Source organism: Budorcas taxicolor, chromosome 2 (assembly GCF_023091745.1).
Source record: "Budorcas taxicolor isolate Tak-1 chromosome 2, Takin1.1, whole genome shotgun sequence".
In the NCBI taxonomy this organism is placed as follows: domain Eukaryota; kingdom Metazoa; phylum Chordata; class Mammalia; order Artiodactyla; family Bovidae; genus Budorcas; species Budorcas taxicolor.
Window position 1 is genome coordinate 39,197,298 of NC_068911.1, and position 24,373 is coordinate 39,221,670.

The 24,373-nt window shown below is 49.6% G+C and overlaps 1 protein-coding gene across 4 annotated transcripts in view; it reads right to left on the reverse strand.

Moving 5' to 3' along the window:
* Positions 1 to 85: 85 nt before the first annotated feature.
* HMOX2 (heme oxygenase 2) overlaps positions 86 to 24,373 on the reverse strand; it is a 28,803-nt gene continuing 4,515 nt past the window's right edge. Inside the window, exons 2-7 of one of the 4 annotated variants that reach the window (XM_052663421.1) lie at positions 24,085 to 24,135; positions 3,941 to 4,051; positions 2,684 to 2,801; positions 1,855 to 2,346; positions 933 to 1,113; positions 86 to 851 (exon numbers count right to left, since the gene is read on the reverse strand). In XM_052663421.1, the coding sequence (XP_052519381.1) occupies positions 724 to 851; positions 933 to 1,113; positions 1,855 to 2,346; positions 2,684 to 2,801; positions 3,941 to 4,026 (1,005 nt within the window). In that variant the 5' untranslated portion in view covers positions 4,027 to 4,051; positions 24,085 to 24,135 and the 3' untranslated portion in view covers positions 86 to 723. Of the gene's footprint in view, positions 852 to 932; positions 1,114 to 1,854; positions 2,347 to 2,683; positions 2,802 to 3,940; positions 4,052 to 21,442; positions 21,556 to 24,084; positions 24,219 to 24,373 lie in introns of those variants that run through there. The other 3 variants (XM_052663415.1, XM_052663437.1, XM_052663431.1) reach the window with 3 other exon arrangements.

Below are 24,373 nucleotides of genomic sequence, written 5' to 3' on the forward strand. Positions count from 1 at the left end.
TGCCCTGAGAGGCGGGTGCTGGGCAGGGACCGGCAGTGTTGGGAGAGCGAGGGGCTGCCGGGCACGAACAAGGATGGTGTCACACCAGAAAAGAGGGAGGCGACTAGCAGAATCCACTTTATTGAGTGCAGAAGCATTTTCACAGGTCAGAGGAGACAGGCCATGGCCAAACTGACCCTGACTTGGGTGTCTGCTTGAGGTGTGAGGACTGGCTGCCCAGGACGGAGCTCCAGGACCCCTGAGGCGAGGCAAAAGCCCAACTTCTGGCTCCTGCCCCCAGAAGTCCAGAAAAGGAGCAGCCCCATCTGGGGAGGCCCCCACCCTCCCACAGCTCTGGGGCCTGAACTTGCTGGCAATCTATTCCCAGCACAGCAAAGACACCCACCTAGGTGCGGATGCATCAAGGAAAAGGGGAGCGAGCGAGCCTTGGGTCAGAGGTGCAGGGGCCCCGGTAGCAGCGCTGGTCTCAGAGGCCTAGGCCAGCCTGCGACTGCTCCTGCTGCCAGGGCCGGGGGGGCTCGGGGGGGCGGGCCTGCACCCAGCTCAGCATTTGGCCCGCAGGCAGGATGCTGACAGGCAAAGGCTTCAGTCTCTGGCTTTTATTGGTTGCTTGTTTTCTCAAGGCCAGCATTAGAAAAGTCACCTGAGGTGGCAGTTTGGTCGTGGGTGGAGGCGGGCCGGGCCGGTGGACGGGAGGCGGTGCAGCGTGGAACGGTGGGTCCTTCACATGGAGTACCAGGCCAGGAGGCCGGCAGCCAGGGCCACGCTGGCAGCCAGCAGGAACTGGAGGCCGGGCCTTCGCAGCACGGCCAGGGCTGCTCCGAAGGGGCAGCTGCTGCCTTCCAGGGCACCTGCGCGGCAGCACCCAGGGGACACGCCGTGAATGGGGGCCAACACACCTGCCCCAGGCGCGCAGGACACGCGAGGCCTACCTTTTTCTAGCTGAGCAGCGTAGTATGGGCACTTCCGCAAGTCTCCCTTCCCGTCGTGCACAGGAAGCCCATCCTGTGTGGGCAGTCTGCTGTGCGCGGGAAGCCCATCGTGCGCAGGGAGCCCGTCCTCCAGGGTCTCTCTGGCTAGCAAGGAGCCAGCCTGGTCCAGTTCATTGAATACCTGCAGATACAAAGGATCAACAGCCATCACCAGCCTGTGTCCCCAGACAGGCCGAGCAGGCAGGGACGGGAGTGTATAGGGTGGACACCTTCCTGAGGGGGTGCTCTGGGAGGTGTGGCTGCACATGTGCTGCCCAGGCTGAGAGCCCACGGTGGACACCCCCAGGGGGCAGACAGAGCAGAAAGCACTGGCCCCCCATGCCGTGGGATCCCCAGCACGTCCCTGTTTGTGGGTGCTGGGTATTTCTAGCAAGAAACAGGAAGGTGGGAGGAGGCAGCCCTGGCAGGGCTGGCTGGTCCTGAGGAGCCCTCAGGCCTATGCTCAGGCCGGCACTTCCTTGGAGCGGAGGGCAGGGCCTGGGCTCTGGATACAGAACCGGCCTGCCAGACTCGGGCCTGTCTAACAGCTACTTGTAAACTGAATCATTCTCTCTTTGGTTCTCTCCCCAAACTTACCAAGCAGGACTTTTCACAGCAACCTTTGCTACATATGGGGAACTCCACATTCCTTCAGACCAGAAGCCTGGGGTGAGAGGGAGGGAGATAGCTCCCACCTTCCCGACCCTTCAACATGCCGGGGTGTCACCTTCCCAAAGCACCACACACAGGCTGTTCATCAAGCAGGTTGGAACCCTGTCTAGTCGCTAGGCTTGCTCTCAGGCAGCCTATCTGTCTGAGGGCACTGATGCCCCTCAAGCGGCTCTGGGGAAGCCCTGCCGGCAGACACCCTCTCTGGCAGTACCTGCATGTTGAACTCGAAGGCCTTGTTGGCCTCCTTCACGATCTTCTCTTTGGTCTCTAGGTTCAGGTCGAGGGCATTCATCCTGGCCCGGTACAACTGCTTGAACTGCTGTGCGTTGTCCACATTCTCAAACAGGTAGAACTGGGTCCCTTCCCCCGTACTGGGGAGTTTCAGGGCCCGCTGGGCCACCTTCTTCAGCACCTGGCCCCCCGAGAGGTCCCCCATGTAGCGGGTGTAGGCGTGGGCCACCAGCAGCTCTGGTTCGTTCTGCCCCACCTCGTGGATCCGCTCCACGTACTTCCGGGTGGCCTCGGAGCACTGCGCCTGCTCCTCCCAGTGCTCGCCATAGAGATACTCCATGTCCCTGATCAGCGCCTTCTTCCGGTGTAGCTCCATGGGGAAGTACAAGGGGGCAAAGGCTGGGTGGTCCTTGTTCCGGTCGATCTCCTCCTCCAAGGCCGAGTACGTGAAGTACAGCGCGGTGGTGGCCAGCTGCCAGGGGTGATGGGGAGACCATGGGAGAGGGCCAGGGCCTGGGCCAGCAACTCCCAAGCCCACTGCCCACACTCCTGAGCACCCCCTCCACTCCCCACTTCGATACAGTGAGATGTCTCATGTGCGCGGGAAGCGTTTGTTTCTTAAAGGAATGACACAGTGAATTCTCTGGGACACGGACCACTTCCCTTTACATTACTACCTTATTCCTCTTAAGACATGAACGTACAGCCTGATGCTGAGAAAACATGGCACGTGGAGGAAGGCTGGGGGGTTAGGCCCTGTGGGACTAAGGGCCCCCAGCCCGACCCAGTTCACAACTGAGGGCACAAACCTTAAATAGCTCCTTCCTGATGTTGCCTTTCAAGAAGTCCTTGACAAACTGGGTGTTTTCCGCCCGGTCATGTGATTCCTTGGTCCCTTCCTTCAGGAGCTCGGAAAGGTCTGCCATGCTATGGAGAGACCATGTGTGAGTTAGCCTTCCAACTCCAGGCTGACCACTCACCAAGCTCGAGGCAGAGGCTGCTCAGAAACGTGATTCCAGCCTCTCAGCAGGGAGCAAAGCACAGACAGATGTGGGTCTGCTCCCAGGACTTGGGCGACACTCTGGATGACTCTGACCCACTCCTCCATCATGCCCAGGTCTCTCTGAAGCACCCAAATGAGTGATGCTTGGCTTCTGTGCCCGCCTGAAGAAACACACACCGCTAACCCTACCACAGTGTATGACTTCAGGGAACAGATGACTTTGGGGAACATGTCTCCCAGGATCCACACCCCTGAGAAGAACTGACCGTGCAGCTCCTAGGGTGGCCCAGCTGCCTTCCTCCCACCTTGGACCCACAGCCCCTGAAGAGGACATGAGCCTGGGACCCGGCACAGGAGGAGGGAGTGAGAGCAAGGCTGGGGAGGCACGAGCCAGGACCAAGGCCTGTGCTGCTGAACAAAATTACGTGACAGGTGCCAGAGCCAGACAAGGCAGAGCAGGCGCTGGGCAGGGGCTCCTGCGCCATCCACACCCATCGACCAGAGCGAGGAAAGCTTGGCCTCTCATGGCCAGTCTCTGCTGGCCTCTTTAGGAGACTAGCTCGTACCACTCACGTGCTGAAAGCTTGGCCTCTCACGGCCAGTCTCTGCTGGCCTCTTTAGGAGACTGGCTCGTACCACTCACGTGCTGCCAACAGTTTATTTTCAGCAATTATTCCAAGATGTAAAAAGAGAACTTTGCCAATGACAGGGCTATAAGGAGAGGCTGAGAATGATGAAGAGCAGGCCTGGGTGACTGGAGGCTTCAGGTGAATTGCCCCCAACCCAGTAAGGAAAGCCCTGGAGTTAAGAGCTGCTCCCACATCTGAGGGGTGGGAGACACTGGAAAGGTGCCAGCTTTGCCTCTGATTACCCTTTCTCAACCCAGATGACAAAACGCTCAGAATTCCAGGAAGAAGAAACGGCCAGGAGCACCATCAAATCCCACCACTAGGCGCTCGGAGCAGTGCCTGTCCTGCTTCCCTACGTGGGGCAGGGGCGAGGGCGCGGAGCATCCCGGGGCCCGGCAGCGCGACCTGACTGCGCCACGGCCGCCAAGGCTCACCTGGTGTGGATCTCCTCCTCTGGGGCCCCGGAGATCCTTCTCTCCGGCTCATCCAACCCCTCTGAAGCCTCCAGCTCCGCTGACATGGCGGCTGCTCTCACGCCTCTGGTCCTGCAGAGACACGGGAGCAGGGGATATGGCGCCCGGGGCAGGCACTCCCCAGGCGCCCGCCGGCTCTGCTCTCCCCGAGCACCACCACCAGGAGGCGCCACAGGCCTCAGGGAAGTCCTCATAAAAATGAAGCTCTGCTGTCACGCGGACCGTATCTGCTTTGGACAGAATGTGAATATGGACAGTGGTAACAGCACTGTACTGATGCTGAACTTACTGATTTTTATAACTGCACCGTGGTTATTTACGAGAATGTCCTTGTTTTAGGAAACACACACTCGCGTAGTCACAAGTAATGGGGCATATTACCTGCAACTTATTGTCAAATGGCTCAGAGACAGAGTGTGTGCGCGTGTGTCTGTGTGTGTACAGGCACATACACTGCGGCGGGGGGACACACAAGTGAAGCACTTGAGTCAGTGCTGACAGTGAACCTGGATGAAACATACACAAGGATTCTATGTACCATTCTTACGACTTTTCTGTATTTTTGAGACTATATCAAAATTAAAAGTTTCCTAAAACATAAAATAACAAAGGAATATGACTTAAATAAAGCAGCTGTGCGGGAGCTCTCAGTGTGGCAGTGAGCGCATTGGAACCAGCCAGCCTGCCTGTTAGAGGCGGGTGCCTTGCACAGAGATCATCCCCTCAGGGCAGCTCCTAAGGCCCTTGACGAGCTGCGCTGAGTCACCACGTGAGCAGACTGCCTCCAGCCCACTCCAGACTCTGCCGAGCTAGAGGAAGTGACTCGCGTAGGCCAGTCGATGCCCACTGCCTCTGCGTTCATCAGCCCGGGAGATCTGGTCCTGGAAGACTCCAAGTTCACCCTCCATCTGACGGTGCGACGGGGGAAGCCCATCTGGGAACAGCAGCACCGCTGCACCAACACCAGCAGTAACACAGGACCAGAGCTACTATCACTGGGGCCAAATCACGCCAAAGAGAGAGAGACCTGAACTTTCTACCTCAACCAGTGTCTTCTTACTGAGCGTTACTGAGCTCTGCCCAGAAACAGGTGTCTAGGGGGACAAAGTATCATGATCCCTGAAAGGATAAAAAACCACTTCCATCTCAGCCCACAGATAACCACCATTAAGTATGTTGCTACATTTCCTTTCTGAGTTTTCTCTAGATAACATCTCCTTTGTTATCTTTGGAGATATTACAAGGCCTGGTTTTGCTCAGCAGTCTTTCTGAAACTTCTCTCAACTTTAGATTTAGCATTTATACAATGGAATTAATGACAGGAAGGATTAAGTAAGAACACAGAAGCACAGTGCCTGCCACGTGTTAAGCACTCAGTAAATATCATGGGACACTTGTCCCAGGAACGCTTAGAAAATAGCAGAGAGTAAAATAAGCCAGACAAGACATGATACTATTTCTGTGTGCAATCTTTTTTTAAAAAGGTTCAATTCAGAGAAAACAATGGAATGGGGATTGCCTAGGAGTGGAAGCAAAATGGTAAAATGGTACAAATTTTCAGTTATTTTGTGAATAAGGTCTGAGAATCTAATGAAAATGTGGTGACTATAGTTGATAATTGTTGTTCAGTCACTAAGTCAGGCCCTACTCTTTGCGACCCCATGGCATGCAAGACTCCAGGCTCCTCTGTCCTTCACTATCCTCCAGAATTTGCTCAGATTCATGTTCATTGAGTCATTGATGCTATCTAACCATCTCACCCTCTTCTGCCCCCGTCCTTTGCCTTCAATATTTCCCAGCATCAGGGTCTTTTCAAATGAGTCAGCTCTTCGCATGAAGTGGCCAAAGTACTAGCGTTTCAAGCATCAGTCCTTCCAATGAATATTCAGGGTTGATTTCCTTTAGGATTGACTGGTTTGATCTCCTTGCTGTCCAAGGGACTCTCAAGAGTCTTCTCTAGCAGCACAGTCCAAAAGCATCAATTCTTCGGCACTCAGTCTTCTTTATGGTCCAATTCTCACATCTGTATATGACCACTGCAAAAACCCTAGCTTTGACTATATGGACCACAGTTGATAATACTGAACTGCATAACTGAAATCTGCTAAGAGAACAGATCTCGAATGGTTCTCACTTCTTTAAAAGGGTAAATATGTGAGGTGATGGATACGCTTTTTTTTAAGCAATTAAAATTTTTTAATTTTAAATATATTACAATTTTATTGTCAATGATACTTCACTAAAGCTGGAAAAAAGGGAACAGAAATAGCAGAATATAGAAAATGGGACCTTCTCCTGACAAATCAAATATATTCTCCTCTATAAAAGTGCTGGTGAACAGTGTGGTGCAGACTGTCAACGACAGACATGATCGGGGGTTGGGGAGAGGAAGTGCCTCTAGATGGCGGAACAGTATGAATGACGCTAGAAACGGGACAGCCACAGAAATGGTGAAAGGCTGCCTCCTATGTGTCCTCTTTCCTAGGGGTCAAGGTAGACTTTGCCAACCCTGAAGTAAGCTCCACATAGCTTCCCCCAGGTCACTCATACTGACCTGATTTTTTGCCCACACCTCGAAGCTTGTGGGATCTTAGCTCTAACTGGTCAGAGATCAAACCCAGGCCCTAGGTGAAAGCTCAGAGTCCTAACCACTGGACTGCTAGGGAATTCCCCAGACTTTTAAGAAAGAACATCTGCGCTCCACTCCCTTAGGGATCCTAGGAGCCACAGTTTTTCTCTAACTGCTCAGCAATCAGACTGCAGAGAGGAGTGAGTGCTGTGAAGAAAGTTCTGGGCTTCCCAGAGGAGAGAAGGCTGCAATAAAGCCCCAGAGGCTCTAGGCAGGTATGTGGCTATGCTGAGGACACCCCAGGCACCACAGGCCTGCAGCCCCAGGCTCCTTACAGGAAAAACTAGTATTGGGCAAAGACAGAACAACTGTCATCCGGTTGCCTAGGTTACCAACTATGGCAACTTAGGTAAACTTCCTGCACCTGATCACCACGGTGCACACAGGGATGGTGTGAGTGACTCAATCTGACCATTAACTGGCCTACTCGATGATACTGCACTCTGGAAGGTGTAGTCACTCGAGCAACAAGGCTTCTGCTTCTCTTCAAAACAGAGGAAGGGAAAGCTGGCTTCCACCAGTGCCCACCTCGGCATTTTTTCCCATAGCAGCACTTTATTTGTGCCAGTACCTCCTCAGGTACACCCTCCACCCACCGTCTTCCACTGGTCCTGCCCAACAGCCCCGAACTCCCGCCTCCCCACTCCCAGGAGGCCAGACTCTAGCCCCTGGGACAGGGCTGCAGCTGTCAGCTTCACTGCTATAGCTCCAGGGCCTGGGGAATAACAGGCTCTCCATAAACACTCGCTGAAAACAAATCAAAGGAAAGAAGGCACACGGGAAATGCTGTAAAGCGTACCACCAACAGCAGGCGCCAGTAGACAGCAAGGCACACTCTGCGGTCCACCACCTCAACAGGTTCTAAACTCAGAACAGGGTTAAAAATTTTTGCTTTGAAGGAAGGGTAGATACCAGTTTATCCCATTCCAGCAGCGATTATACTGAGTCCCCAACGCAGGTTGAGGACTTCCCTGCTGGCTCAGTGGTAAAGGGCCCACCTGCAATGCAGGAGCCACAGGAGATGTGGGTTCGATCCCTGGGTCAGGAAGATCCCCGGAGAAGGGGAGGGCAACCCACTTCCAGTTTTCTTGCCTGGAGAACCCCATGAACAAAGGAGCCTGGAGGGCTACAGTCCATGGTGTGGCAAAGAGTCAGACATGACTGAAGCAACTTAGCAAGCACGCACACAATGCAGGCTGAAAGTGCCATCTGGCAGGAAGGAAAACATTCTCAGGAAGGCTCACTTAGCATATTCACCCCGTACGGGCTGAGTTTCAGAAAGAGGGCCGCCTGGAGGCCTGGCCACTATTCCTCACGGGAGTGGCTGGGGGGTTGGGTGGGGCAGGGGCCGGGTGGCGGCATTCAGGAGCCACCTTGTATGTCAGAAACAGAATTCACTTCATTCTCTGAAAAGCTACATGGCCAAACTTGGTCAGGCTGACTTCTACACTCCAATCCTTTCTCTTTGCAGGAACCACTATAATCCTAGAAAATCAAAGGCCAAATCATGAACATGGAACCTTTCTAGACTGCAATCTCTTGTAATCCGTAAGAAGCTGCCCCACCCTGCACCCGACAAAAACAAAAAGATCCCAAAATAGTCCACTGTGGGAAATATACTTCAAGAAGTATTAACAATAAGTAATCTGTACCAAAATGATAAATAGCTATACTATATAACATTTGAAAAAAGTCACTCAGCCTAACAATACAGGGCAGGGCTACTTAAACAGCAGCAAACAATGGAATCCTGGCACCGAGGCAACAAGTTGATGGGCAGTACCCAGGCATGAAAACGTCTGCATCAACTTCTTTGTTTAAAATAAGGGGCTGAGGCTTCGCTTTCCAATGCAAGAGGTGTGGGCTCAATCCCTGATCGGGAAGCTAAGATCCCAAATACTTCCCAGGCAAAAACCAAAACATAAAACAGAAGCAATTGTTAACAAATTCAATAAAGACTAAAAATGGTCCACATCAAAACAAAAAAAATCTTAACAAAAAAAAAGACCCCAAACACTGACTAGGACTATGGATAACTACATATACCAGTGATGGCGGGAAGGGACTTTGGAAAACTATAAATATTTGTTGTTTGTTGGACATTTTAGCTGATTGGCTCCTTCTATGCAAAGTGGCTCAATTCTTTTCAAAGGGGGAGGGGGACACAGAGACAAACAGGAACAGGACTGGGCGAGCCGTAAGTCTCTGTGCTGCCCCAGCCAGTCACCAGCAGTCCCCAGGCCCTTCACTGTGCTCCTACTAATTCCAGAAACATCCATCTATAGAGGTCAGGCCCTCTTCTTCTACTTCCCGACAACACCGTGACCCTCTGTTTATAAAATCTGCTTCCACGGCCCCGTAACTCCTATACTCCTAGCCGTTCACTGATCATGACTGGTTTTCACTCCCACACCTGCTCTGAGAGAAACGGCAACACTGTCCTGATTACCAGTGCTCTCTGGTGCGCCTGGCCCAGCAGATCCAGAACACTCATTTCAAAGCCTCTGCCGTGGTGAATGACAGGCTCAAGGCTCTAGGGCATTTTAAAGAACAGACAAGTTCAAAGATGTTAAGTCCTCCTCTACAAACTCACATCAGCAAACCTCAGGTCAGTCAGCCTGACTGCCAGACAGAAATGTGATCCCCAATCCCTCCCTCAAAGGCACAATGGGGACTTCAGCTGTCACAATTCTTTTCTTCATGCCCATTCTTTTCCTTTGTCCTGGGAAACCACAACTGGGGAAAGGGGCAGGCTGCGGAACTGGCCAGCACGAGAGAGGGAGGAGGGGGAAGTGAGGTGGCTGGAAACAGCATAGCTCTCCCGCCTACTGGAATCCACGGACACCAACTGCCACAGCGCGCAGGATGGAGGCCCATGACCTGAGGGGGTGCTGGTCTCCTGTGCACAGAGAAGACGGTGCCAGAGGGAAGGTGAGGGGCTGCTCCCTCCCTGCACAAAGGCCTCCACTGGACACGGCAGGCCCTGCCTGCCTCGAGAGGGCTGTGTGAAGCTCAGGGTCCACTCCAGTCTAGAACTGGCATCACAGCCACAAGGGCCATTGTCCTCTTTTCCCTGTTAAGCTGGAAGCATATCCTACAAGACAGAGCAAGACTCCCTCAGACTGAGCTGCTCAGAATCCAACACCATGTTCCAAATCACGTACAGCCCAGCGCCCTGGGGGCCTCCAGCCTGAGCTGTAATGGATGCTGTTGCATAAATGAAATGCCTACTGATCAGGCTAGCTAAACGAAGAGGGTGGTGAGATAGTGACAATAAGTTATGGATTAAATTCTAAAATACCAAACGATAAAAATTTTAATTGGGTACTACACCTCTGAGTTAAATGGTGTGAAATCTAGTTTTACTTTTCTTCAGCTATGACTCCATCCCTTCCTCCTCTCCTTCTCCCCACCTCCACCCCTCTCTCTGGTGGTCCGTTTTTTTCTAACTACAGACTTGTTTGTAATTCCCGTGCCTCTGAGCTGGCCAAGGCCATTCTCACTCACAGGCCCCAACGGGGCTGGCACCCTCATTGAGTGGCCAGTGCTGTGTTTTTTCCTGCGGCTCCCCCAGAGTTCACTGCTCCCCTACCAGGGTCTGCCCCGGAATCCCTGCCCGCGGCTGCTCTCCCCGTATCAGGGCTGGGCACTGGCTCCTGACCTCTCCACCAGGCCCAGTCCACATCCACACCCCCCTGCCCAGCAAGGCTGCTGCTCCTCGCCTGCAGGCCTGTGAGGGCAGGCCCTTCAGGGGCTCTGGCTGCTTTTCGTAGCCAGCACCGCAGGTAAGGAGGCCTTTGGCTCCTTCTGTCTTAGGCCTGCCTCTAGTCACTGGTGCAGCTTTCTTCCCACAGCCCATGGATGTGGGGGGTGTGTGTGTGCGTGCGTGTTTTCCACTCTTCTGGCTGAACTAATAGCTTCCATCGCATCCACCTCTGTTTATGATCTCACCCCACGTACTTACACTGTGATATTCAGGAGGGTCACGGGTAAAAATGATGCCTCACCGCTCACAAAGATCACGTACAACACACATGTCTTCAGCACATAAATATGAGCATGTGCCCCATAAATGTCTTCAGATGATAAACACAGAACAGGAGTCCAAGGTCCTCCCTTTCCTGGGCTATAGGAGCTGTTCCTGCTCTATATCCCCTGAAGGCTCTTCACCCCTCTGTTCCTGTTGAACAATCCCATAAACCAGGCCAAGTCAGTTCTTAATGGTGCCACATACTCTTATCAGGCAGGCCTCAGCAGCTATGAAGAAACGGGTTGTTTACCCATCACACACATTCCTTTCTGAGTATCTATGAAAGAAGAGTAAATTCTAACATGCTACTTTTAAGCCTAACATGATCTGGGGGACAAGCAACACCAGGGCTCCTGTGGAGGCAGCAGGAGGGAGGAAGCCGGGGGCGGGACCGTGCAGCTCTCAGCCTCCCAACCTCGGGCTCTCTCCACGTTTCACCTGTGAAATGGGATGAACACCTACCCAGCACTCAGTACAAGACTAATGCTACTGCTGCTGCTAAGTCGCTTCAGTCGTGTCCGACTCTGTGCGACCCCAGAGACAGCAGCCCACCAGGCTCCCCCGTCCCTGGGATTCTCCAGGCAAGAACACTGGAGTGGGTTGCCATTTCCTTCTCCAAGACTACTATGAAGATCAAATAGATGATGACCATGAAGCCACTTTACAACAGGTGTCAACGTCACAGAAGACTGCGAATGAGCTGTTTATTAACTTGTCTACCCTGGGAGACGAGACACTTTGGTGAGCTTTTTTCAGACCTTGCTACGACACCAGGCAACTCAACAAGTGGAAGAAGCCCTATTTCTGGATGCACCGTGGAAACAGACTTGCTCTCCTGAGCACTGTTTAAAATCCAGTACTGAGAGGGGTAAGACTCACACTGAGGGCCAGTTTTGCATCCCATCTGGCAAATGGATGTGAAGAGGGGTGCAGCCTGCTTCCTGCAGTAAACGGCCACTTGACCGTCCCTGTGCTGCTCCCAGACCTCAGGGAGGGCTGGAAGTTGGGGGATAGGAGGGAGCTCAGTGAACCTGTCAGTTTACAGAGGTCACTTCCAGCCTCCCACCTGCTGCTGATTACCGCTAGACCCAGCTTGCCTTCAGGAAGGGAAAGGAAGATGGGCCCTGTCCAAAGGATGAGGTCTTTAGAGTTAGAAAGGTTTGGGCTGGAGTTTCAACGTTTAGTAGTTCCATGGCTAGCGGTAAGGCGTACCATTCTGAAAGCTGAGTTTCCACATGCATGAAACTGGGTAACAAAACTCTCTTTGCTCCACATTCTCAAGTGTGCTGTGAAGACTAAAGGAGCTAACATGTGTACAAGTGCTTCATGAAACTAACGAGGCTGAAAAGTGCTGATGATCTCTCGAGAAGTTGCTGGAGAAAGTGAACAGGTGAGTGATTCTGAAACACTGAGGAAGAATGTGAAACCTGATGCGTCCACAGGTAATTCTGGGCAGTCAGTTACACGTGAGGACTTGTGACTCAGGCCTTTTCCTCTGCTAGTGTCAGGAAAAGGGAATTCTGTTCTTTCTGAGGTGAGACCTGTGACCGCTGCAGCTGGAAAATTCTCACTGCAGATGCTGCCGGACGCTGGCTGAGCTGGGTGTTGGAAGCAGTGCACAGGGCCGACTCAGCTCTAATCCAACAAAGCAGCTGAGAAGAGGGACCTCCCAAACCCCTGAGGAGACCACATCCTATACGTCACTGCCTTCTGAGTCTATAGAATGAATGACACGAGGTCTCTGAACTCTGGTGCTGCCACACCTCAGGAATTCTTATACATAAGCTTCACCCCTTTCATTTTGGTTACTGGGTGAATTCAATCCCACAGTTGATTGAATGGATGACTATTAACCTCTTGACAAAGAGCAAGTTCAGACAAGCCATTGTGGAAAAGTGAGGAGTCTAAGGACACAAAGCTCTTGCGTCACATTTACTCAACACACACATGCATATCTGGCAACAAGCAACCAGAAAGCAACTAAGGGCACTAGTTTCTTAGTAGCTTCAAAAACTGGACTCAGGAAGTCTAAGACTTCTCAGGCAGGTTGTGCCCACTGGGGAGTGGTGGGCTCATCTCTAGCATGTTCAAATACAGCTGAGCAAGAATTCAGACACTGCAACGACACCTGAAACATGGAAAAGAGCAGAGAAGGGGCCGCAAGTCCACTGGCTGCGGGCACCAAAGACGCCACTTCCTACTACAAGACCCACTCTGTTTCCTGAGTGTCACTGGGTCTTGGGGCTAAGAAGACAAGGCTTTTTAGTCCCATGGGAAGCACCTGAGGGGTGGAGGCTGAAGCCGTGACTGAATTCTAGAACGGTCAGGCTGGGGATTTTATAAGAACAAAGCTTAGGCACCAGACATCCACAAGGCTGGTTGTAACAGCGTAAGTTCTGACGAGACTGTGGGTCATCCCTAGGTACAATCTAGCAAAAATCCTTCCAACTTTGGAACAATCTAGAAAGCATGTGTCCTATGGATTAAGTGGTCAGCCACATTTTCTTTCACTCAGGTGCAACAACTGTTACCTGTGACCTTGGCTTCTCTCACAAACGATGACATAAACAGTGTCGGGAGTGGTGGGAAACCGTGGGGGCTTAGGATGCTTCTGCTGAATTTCCACCTTGGAAAACCTAGAAGTGCTATGGCCTTCCAGGTGGTTTTCTCTTTACATGCGTGTGTCCTCTCTACATGCATCATGTCTGACTCCTTTGGGACCCCATGAACTGTAGCCTGCCAGGCTCTTTTGTCCATAGGATTCTGCCGGCAAGGATACTTGAGTGGGTTGCCATTTCCTCCTCCAGGGGATCTTCCCGACCCAAGGATCAAACTGTCATTTCAGGTGTCTAGTGCTTTGGCAGACAGATTATTTTGCCACTGAGCCACCTGGGAAGCCCTTTCCTCTCTACAGACAGACTCAATGGAGCCTCCCAGCAGGGACCAAAGGCCCTCAGATTCACCCAGAAGCGGGCGGTGCAGAGGAAGACCACCGGACTAATGTCTAACAGATGTGGACACGCCATGTTAAGTCACTTCTGAGCAGGGTCCCATGACTATGAAGGAACTAAGATCAAGAGAATTAACTAATACAGCCAATGTCACTCAGAGTGAACAGTCGAGCTGGAACCAAACTCGAGTCCTTCTGAATGCAAGGTGATGCCTCCTGCATCCACAGCCAATCCTCAGTGGTACACAGAGGTGAAATCAGTATGGTGTCTACTGACAAGACTACTAGCCACATGGAAACTGAGGTTATGTTACAGTGCACTTATGCTCACAGTGGAGGGGTTGGCTAAACCACTGAGTGACACTTGTTTCTCAGTAAGAAAAGTGAGCTCAATCCTATGGTTTCTGAGAAGTAAATGCTCAGGTTCCCATTTGAAGACTATACCGCCCACCCCTAACACACTCACCTTGGCTCACTCAGATTACAGGGCAACCTGAGAAGGTTGTCCTCTGGCGGGCCCTGCTTTTGTTGACTAGCAGGGCAGGCCAAGGCTGGAGACGGCTGGTCCCAAGGGGGAGGATGGCACCCACCGCCCTGCTTCAGTGCCTGGAGGGAAGCAGTCAGATCTGCCAGCTCCTGGCGGACACTGAAGCCGAGGCTCTAGGCATCCTGACCCCACGGGGAGGTCACAATAGGTAAGGCCCTCAGATTTCTATAGTACCTATTACCATAGAAACTGCAGAGAATCAGAAGAGCTGGTTTTAAGAATCTGAAAGCGTGTTCTCCACATGTTGAGATCTATTCAGTCCAATCTTCCTGTCTACTGAAAATATACTCTGCCTTGGTAGCAGGAGTATGACGGACAGAAAATATATCAACATAAAGGTCTTATAAAATCAGCAACTCCACAGGCCAAGGCACTGGTCAATCTAATGAGGCGGCTCCTCTGGCTCACCTTGGACCTGTTTGGGACCCTAACATGCTTCCACAGGCCTCAGAGTTAGGTATTATTCTCAGGCATTTTCACAACTGCCTAGACTCTGGCAGTAGAGGGGAGGGGTGGGTGAAGTGGGTGCAAAGAAACAAGCCCTGACCAGGAACTGGTAACTCCCAAGAGGCTGCCCTGTCCTCACAGACTTGCGTCTACGGTGGCAGCGGACCAGCAGCAACAGCTACCGGCCTCTCCGAGAGCAGAGGCTTCTCAGCTTCCCCTGGCTCCCCGTAGGCCCAGCCTCCTGGGGGGAGCAGTCAGGGCCCCAGAGCAGGCAGCCCGCTGCCACTCTGCTCTCTGGTTCCCTGTACTAATAACAAGGCAACAGCTCAAGGAATAGGGGTGCACAACTGTCTTCCTCCCTCAGTGTATCGGGGCTGATTCGTACATGGATGAAAATGTCCCTGAAGAGTAGCCAGGAGCGGAAAGGTAGAGAAAATATATTGCAGGTGATGTGAAAGTATCAGCAGTCAGGTGTGTCAGCAGCCCTCTCTTCCACTCTAAAAAGCCTCTCAGAGTGAGAGCTGACTTACAAGGATAATCTTTAACTCAATAAAATTTTTCTTAAAAGACAACACAGGGGTACTCTTTCTGCCCCCTTCTGATGCCTATGTCAGAAGCTTTCTCTATCTCCTTTATACTTTAATAAAACTTTATTACACACACACACACAAAAAAAAGACAACACATTCAGAGACTTCATTGTTAGTAAAACTCAGGGGGACAGTGAGGACAGGGAAGCCTGGTGTGCTGTTTATGGGGTCACAAAGAGTCAGACAAGACTCAGCGACTGAACAACAACAATCCACCTGCAACAATCCTCAAAACCACACTTGAAAGGCAGAAAAATCAAGGTGGCAGAGTGATTACTTAACAAAACACCCTTAAACTCCCTTTCTAGACACTCCAGCTGTTCGCTAAAATCTTCTAGGATCCAAGGTCAGAGATAACAGGTTAGCACATACCACATCAATAACCTCAGATACACAGATGACACCACTCTTATGGCAGAAAGTGAAGAAGAACTAAAGAGCCTCTTGATGAAAGTGAAAGAGGAGAGTGAAAAAGTTGGCTTAAAGCTCAACATTCAGAAAACTAAGATCATGGCATCTGGTCCCATTGCTTCGTGGCAAATAGATGGGGAAACCGTGGACACAGTGTCAGACTTTATTTTTTTGGGCTCCAAAATCACTGTCAATGGTGACTGCAGCCATGAAATTAACAGACACTTACTCCTTGGAAGGAAAGTTATGACCAACTTAGACAGCATATTCAAAAGCAGAGACATTACTTTGTCAACAAAGGTCTGTCTAGTCAAGGCTATGGTTTTTCCAGTGGTCATGTATGGATGTGAGAGTTGGACTGTGAAGAAGGCTGAGTGCCGAAGAATTGATGCTTTTGAACTGTGGTGTTGGAGAAGACTCTTGAGAGTCCCTTGGATTGCAAGGAGATCCAACCAGTCCATCCTAAAGGAGATCAGTCCTGCATGTTCATTGGAAGGACTGATGTTGAAGCTAAAACGCCAATATTTCGGCCACCTGATGCGAAGAACTGACTCATTGGAAAAGACCCTGATGCTGGGAAAGATTGAAGGCAGGAGAAGGGGACGACAGAGGATGAAATGGTTGGATGGCATCACCGACTTGATGGATATGGGTTTGGGTGGACCCCAGGAGTTGGTGATGGACAGGGAGGCCTGGAGTGCTATGGTTCACGGGGTCGCAGAGTTGGATGACTGAGCACCTGACCTGACGTGACCACGCCGCTCTGTCTGGTCTAGCATCCTCACCAGCGCAAGCTGCCCAGATCTCAATCTCCCTGTGCAGCAGCTGCCGGCAGTAGCTCGGCGTCTGTGTAAACGTGACCAGTATCTAGGTACAGACACAAGCCATCTGTATTTCAGTGTACATCCAAGGACATGGAGACCAAATCCTTCCATCTCAAAGTTTCTGGAACATGGGCTCAACAAGGCTAACAGCAGCCACACACACACAAGTCCCACCTGCACAGCACAATGCTAATGTGCTGACCAGACACCAGAGGGACTGAGGCAATGACTGAATTGCGTGATGGTCTTTAGAGCTGGCCTACAGTTCAGTTCAGTTGCTCAGTCATTTCTGACTCTTTGTGACCCCATGGAGTGCAGCACACCAGGCTTCCCTGTCCATCACAAACTCCTGGAGCTTACTCAAACTCATGTCCATTGAGTTGGTGATGCCATCCAGCCATATCATCCTCTGTCGTCCCCTTCTCCTCCCGCCTTCAATCTTTCCCAGCATCAGGGTCTTTTCCAATGAGTCAGTTCTTTGCATCAGGTGGCCAAAGTATTGGAGTTTCAGCTTCAGCATCAGTCCTTCCAATAATATTCAGGACTGATCTCCTTTAGGATGGACTGGCTGGAGCTCCTTGCAGTCCAAGGGACTCTCAAGAGTCTTCTTCAACACCACAGCTCAAAAGCATCAATTCTTCGGTGCTCAGTTTTCTTTATAGTCCAACTCTCACATCCATACATGACCACTGGAAAAACCATAGCATTGACTAGATGGGCCTTTGTTGGCAAAGTAATATCTCTGCTTTTTAATATGCTGTCTGGATTGGTTATAACTTTCCTTCCAAGGAGAAAGCATCTTTTAATTTCATGGCTGCAGTCACCATTGACAGTGATTTTGGAGCCCCAAAAAATAAAGTCAGCCACTGTGTCCATTGTTTCCCCATCTATTTGCCACGAAGTGATGGGACCAGATGCCATGATCTTTGTCTTCTGAATGTTGAGCTTTAAGTCAACTTTTTCTCTCCTCTTTCACTTTCATCAAGAGGCTCTTTAGTTCCTCTTCACTTTCTGCCATAAGGCTGATGTCATCTGCATATCTGATGTTATTGATATTTCTCCTGGCAATCTTGATTCCAGCTTGTGCTTCATCCAGTCCAGCATTTCTCATGATGTACACTGCATATAAGTTAAATAAGCAGGGTGACAATATACAGCTTTGATGTACTCCTTTCCCAATTTGGCACCAGTCTGTTGTTCCATGTCTAGTTCTAACTGTTGTTTCTTGACCTGCATACAGATTTCTCAGGAGGCAGGTCAGGTGGTCTGATATTCCCATCTCTTCAAGAATTTTCCAGTTTGTTGTGATCCACACAGTCAAAGGCTTTGGCATAGTCAATAAAGCAGATGTTTTTCTGGAACTCTCTTGCTTTTTCTATGAGCCAGAGGATGTTGGCAATTTGATCTTTGGTTCCTCTGCCTTTTCTAAATCCAGTTTGAACATCTGGAAGTTCACGTACTATTTAAGCCTGGCTTGGAGAATTTTGAGCATTACTTTGCTAGCATGTGTAGGAGCCCAACAAACCCGACCTCAACTATGACTGGCCAAGAGTCCACTGCCACACAGGCCAAGAGGCAGCGCAGGCATGTGGTCAAGGTACAGGCTCACGTCACGCACCGCAGGGCAGGCCCGGGTTCTGCTGCACACCCACAGGGGACCTTGGACCAGTTACTCTCAGAATCTCAGTTTCTCCATCTGTAAGGGTAGTGGCAGATGTGGCAGCTCTGCATGGCAGATGTGAAAATTCAGTGAGATAACCATAAAACTGCTGTTTTAGTCTATTATTTAGTTTACTTATAAAACTGCTGTTTTCGTTTATTTATTATTTTTAGCTTGCCGTATGATGCTGAATAGTAAACTAAAGCAAGTGTCACTTAAAGTTAACTAATGTTTCTGAGTATTTTTAGTCAAGAAATGGAAAAACCCCTTTCTCTATGAAAGGTCCTGTAAGTAGCATCAAATCTATTCCAGGGTCACAAGCTAAGATGAATGTTCACTATAAAGAACCTGTTTTCATTCTGGTAACATTTCTAATACCAAAAAAGGAACGGAAAAACCTGGGCATATCTAGCAAAATAAGTTTTGCAAAGAACCCAAAGGAAGATGACTTCCAGAGTTCAAATTCTATTCAGGGGACTCTGAACCTGAGTTAGGTGAAGGCCCCTCCATGCTATAGATGGGTCAGGATCCAGGATGAGACATGTTCTTGTTTCGTTTCTTCAGAGCACCTCATCACTATAAATCAAGGTTTAGGTAAATGAAAACTTGACTTTATATAAATATCATAACTCTCATTTGCAGTTAGTTCTCTTGACAATCAATCCCCACCCAGTGGTTCTCAAGGGGACATCGGTCACGCCCAGAGGGATGTCTGCTTGTGAAAACTGGAGGGTGGGCTGTGGTACCGGCATCTAGTGTATAGAGGCCAGGAATGCTGTTCAACATCCCACAACGCACAGAAAGCAAAAGCACACGTGTGGCACACACACATAATACACACACCAGACCACCACCACCACCAATTATCCAGCCTAAAATGTCAAGGGCACCAAGGCTGAGAAACCCTGCTCTAACCTCTCATCCCTTCATCAGTTTAGAGAGAGACAAGAAGAGGTTTGTTTTCACAGTAACCTTCATGCTGTCCATCACACCTTCATCAAATATCCTTTACAGCGATTTCTGGGAAACTGAATTTCCACCAGAAAAGAGAAGAGGCTGTAAGTGGGGCAACTTGGCACTCACTGCCCACAGATGACAGGGAAAAGGGTCACAGTATCTTCCTGGGAAGAGGACTGATTTGTATTTAGCCCACAAGGAGGCAAAACCTTTCAAGCAGGCTCAGTTAACAAAGCCGGGAAGAGGAGAAGCCCCTGACAGAAATGTGTTCACTGACTTCTTGAAAGAACAGAACACAGAACTGGGAGAAAACTGAATCATCGTTTATCAGTCTGGTGTCTGACTGACATGTAGGCTAAAAAGCTCTAATACCAGGTCTGTGCCAGCGAGCTGTCACAAACACTACTGCTCTGGAACTCCAACAGCCTCATTTATAAAATAAGAGGCACGTCTCAGAGAGCTGCAGGGAGGATGGCATTTAACAGAAGGTAAAGGCAGGAAAGACCATGGGCTTCCCCCACCTGTTTCAGACACAGCAGCTCGCATACTCCTCCGAAAATGGACTTGTGCCGCTTCTAAAAATGTCAGATGACAATGAGCTGGATGATCTTGGAGGCCTGATATCACATTAAGAGCCACCTAACAAGCTTTTCATCATCTATTACAGCACTTGTATCCTGCTGCAGCATTTCTTTGTACCTATGTCTTTTTTCCAAATTACAGCTCATTTATCTTTGTGTCTTACTTCAACACAGGGTACCTACCTAATCAGGGTTTGCTGAGTGACTGGATGATTTCCAGAATGTGAGGTATTCTCAAAATCAAGGTATTCTCAAAAGCAGAAGACAAAGAGAACATTTAAAAGTGAATCCCAGACATGAGAAAATTGGCTGGCTAGTGAGTAAGTATCTTTGAGCACCATATTTACCACAAAAATTTCTACTGATGAACAGTTGCGGGTTGGGGAGGGGAGGTGACACGGGCCTTGTAGGGGGCCTGAAAGAGAAAGGTTGCACTGCATGGTTTTTAACTGCCGTGCTCACATTCCACAGATAGAGCTATTAAGAACATACCTTTTAGATTTTAAGGACTCTGAAAGCTTGGTTAAGAACGGAAAACTGCCTTACTTTAAAAAAAAAAAAAAGAAAGAAATGGAGGGCTTCTCTTGTGGCTCAGTGGTAAAGAATCTTCCTGCCAGTGTCAGAGACACAGATTCAATCCCTGATCCGGGAGAACCCCACATGCCTGGGAGCAACTTAGCCCGTACATTACAACTACTGAGCCTGTGCCCTAGAGCCCGTGCGCAGCAACAACTGAAGCCCAACTGCCTGAGAGCCTGTGCTCAGCAACCAGAGAAGCCCCTGCAGTGAGAAGCCGAGGCACCGCAACTAGAGGGCAGGCCCTGCTCACTGCAACTGGCGAAATGCCCGAGCAGCAGTGAAGACAGCACAGCCAAAGTGAACAGATTTTTTAAATTATTTTTAAAAAAGAAAAGGAGGCTAGCAGTGTAGGGTGAGGCAGCAGACATAGCTGTACTTAAAAAAAAAAAAAAGAGGTTCTGGGCTGGGAGGTGAGGGAGGGAGAAAAAGAAGGGGGGGAGAAAAAGAAATGGATAGGCAAAATTTTAATAGTCTAGGTAACAAATGCTTGCCAGCACTGCTCCACCGATGCAGGCATAAAGCACCGCCCTTCCAGCTGTCCACCTTTGAGAACCCTTTATTCCCCCAGCTGGCTTTAGGGAAGGGGTTTCACAGCACTTTTCTTCTCAGGTCTGTTACTCCAGGGAAGGGGGAGGAGGGTCAAGCTTCTCTTAACAAGCCCACATTTTTAGAACATTTTGGAGGAAATACATCAAGGCATTACGTTGTTATGGTTACTGCAGGGGAGAAAGCAAAATGCTACAAAAATACCAGTTTACCAAAAAGAAAATTAAAAAAAACAAACAGCAGTTTGCCACTGTATAACTGAGCAACTTCCTGTTGTATGAGGCAGCCCCCACGAAATACATGAAGATACATGAAGTGGGTGCCTGTAATTCCCAAGAGGTCTCTAGAACTGGTCAAACATCATTGTAAGCGCTAATCATTACTGAGAAGAAATTCAAATGGCCCAGAACATCTACTGCTGACTAAGGACCTGATTAGACAATACTGGATGAATAACTAGGGGAAAAGGTAGACAAGATAGGGAGAGCAACTGACAAGAAAGGCAGAAAATCATGTGCTCCAGGGCTTGCTCTGAGGCGTGCTAACGCCTTTTCCCAACCCAACCCTACACTGAAGGCTGATACAGGAAGCACGGACAGTGGAGCATCCACAGTTAGAGCAGGGTGGTGGGGGGGGTGGGGGTGGGGTGTGGGTCGGGGGTACAAGCTTGGCCTACTTGGCTGGCTGAGCTCTGAGGAGCTAAGGCACTCACTCTGAAACAGATGGCTGGCATGTCCCACTGCGTGTGCTACGTGACGGCAGTTCTAGGACAGTCTTTTCAGGCTATATGTCCAAAGAAGCAGCGGGAAGCTGGTTCTGAATCAGTCACTGCTCCCGAACCTGCCCAGGGCTCCCTCCCTCTTTCATATCTTGTTTCCAATAAATAGGCCAGTCATTTCTGAAAAAATGGCCTGACCTTCCAAAAAGCACGTGATTTCTCACCCCATTCCCAACATTCCTACTTGGCTCTAACTCTATTGTGGACAGGCACATACTCTAAACAGCTGCACTTGACTATAAGGTCCCCGAGGGCAGAGCTGAGCATCACTCCCACTAGTTAGTAAGTGCATTTTAGCTGTGCCAGGCCTGGCAACCAGATTAGACCACTGTGTGTGTGGGAACATGCTGTCCTTTGCACAAGCACTCAGGTATGTCTCATGACACCTGGTGCTGGGTAGAAGGTTGTTTACAAAGGAATCCTTGGGTTTCTCTCTCTAATCTTCCACCCAGTTACCTCCTCATCTGAAGATACAAATTCAGAGATGTGAAGATACAAATTCAGAGATGGGTAGCAAAGCTATTTGTCAGATTATAATAATCATTACCCTTTGGGGGTTGCAAACCCTTCTGAGAATCAGAGGAAGGCTTCTGACTTTCTCTCCAGGACAATCACAAGTTAAAAAAAAGTTGCCTCATGTGCCTAATGCCTCCTGTGTTGAACTTATGCAGATACAAGAGATAAATTTGGAGAGAACAGACTCCTTAATAAATAAATACATGTTACCTATGCCATTCCAGAGCACCTGTAGGCCCCTTAAGTTCAGGAATCCCTGTTCTAGATGAGCCATTTATAAAAGACATTCTTTTTGTGGGTGACATGTTTCCAGTAACTCCCTGAATGCTCATTCACTAATGCTCATTCATTCTCTTCTGTTCCTGCTGTCTTTTAGGCAACTCAGTGGATTCAGTTCAAATGACTGTCTTTTCCATTTCTCAATTCTTCACTGCCCTGACCTCCCAGAATATTGAGTGTCAAAACAACAATCACAAACCTTACAAAGTGAATTTTGTCTGGCGCCTCCTCAAGGTGACTGCCAACTCTTGGTGAACAAGGACCATGGGTTTGTTGTTTTTGTAACCCTCTCAGTGCACACTACAGAGGCAATACAAGTGCGCCAAGTGGGCAGAGTGCGCTGCTTCTCTGTCCTTCTACCTGTAGGCATTTGAACTTGAACGTATTGACTTTAAATCTGGGCATGTGTCCCAGGAAAGTCACATGCAAAAGGGAAGAAAGCATAACCCAGAGCAGCCAATCATCTCACTGTTCCTTTTGGGTGCACCAGTAAGACTTTCTGCAAACACAAAAAGTGTTACAAAGCAAGACAAACATTTGACACTGAGCAAAGACACTTAAGAGATTTCTCTGAGGCTGACAAAAACCCAAGTGTGGAACAGGAATCAGTTCAGTCGCTCAGTCGTGTCCGACTCTCTGCGACCCCATGAATCACAGCACGCCAGGCCTCCCTGTCCATCACCAACTCCCGGAGTTTACCCAAACTCATGTCCGTTGAGTCGGCGATGCCATCCAGCCATCTCGTCCTCTGTCATCCCCTTCTCCTCCTGCCCCCAATCCCTCCCAGCATCAGGGTCTTTTCCAATGAGTCAACTCTTAGCATGAGGTGGCCAAAGTTATTTTCTAATTAGTAGGACACCTGCGATTACTAAGCAAAGAGAAAGACTGACCCTCCCCTTGTCTCCTAGAAAACTGAAGGAGCAAAGGTGTAATGTCACTTCACTATCTTTGCTTTTCTCACCACCTTCAAACATTGCTACCCAGAACCCCCTCACACTCTAACTCAGTTCTGCTCACTGATCCTTCCCCTTCCTCTGCCAGCCCTCCCTCAAGCTGCTCTGGAAATAGTTTCAGATGACAACAGTTCCTCTGCAGCAGCTCCAAGTGGTCTTGCCAGAGAGAACAGCAGATGCAGTACTAAGGAAGGGATGAGCACGCTTGGGCATGTGACATGCCATGTTATCATCCACAAACACTTATAATACTCATGGGGCTCCTTGACTACAAAGAGGCCTAAGAGCTTGTTGGGGATTTTAAGCAGCTTTCAACAGAGAGAAAAGAGAAACAGAAAGACAACTAATAGAACAGGTGTATTATACTATAAATGCTAATTGTGCAGTACAGACAATGGTGTTAAAGATAGAGCTTTATGTTCCAGATTTTCCAGGACTGTTCTGACTCAAATATCCTATCTCACTAACTCCTTCAGTACACCTGTATGTTCAGACTATGGGTCCCAGTGTTTGTCATAATAAACAGGATCACCTCAGTGACTGATGAGGCAGGCCAGCCAACTAGATTAAATAAAAGCATGATGGCAGATTGTTCTAATCATGCCAGCAGCTTCCCACAGCCCTCAGGTAATCGTGGAATTGAATATAATACAAGACAGTGAAATGTGAGGCTTCCAAGACTGAGAGAGCTCGCTGGGAGAAAGGTTGGAAGCTGAGGGTTTTTAGCAGAAGTCAGGCTGGCAGGGTGCTAGCCACTTGTCTCTTTAGGCCATTCTTCCCCAAAGCCCTTTTAAAGTTACTGAGAACTATGTCAATAATTAGACTTACCGATATTCCTGGGAAGGAACAAATCTATTCGTGTGTTGCTCTTGTTGTCCCCTGGAGAAGGAAATCCAGTATTCATGCCTGGGAAATCCCACAGACAGAGGAGCCTGGCAGGCTACCATCCACCGGGTCGCAAAAAGTTGTAAACAGCTTAGCAACTAAACAACAACAACAGAGAGGAGACAGTATCCACTTGCTGGGCCTCTGGCAGAACAGCAGATGGCAGGCACTGTGTGCAGCAATCCATCCTTTCCTGTCACTACTTCTCTGCCTTTCTGCCAGTCTGCTTTCT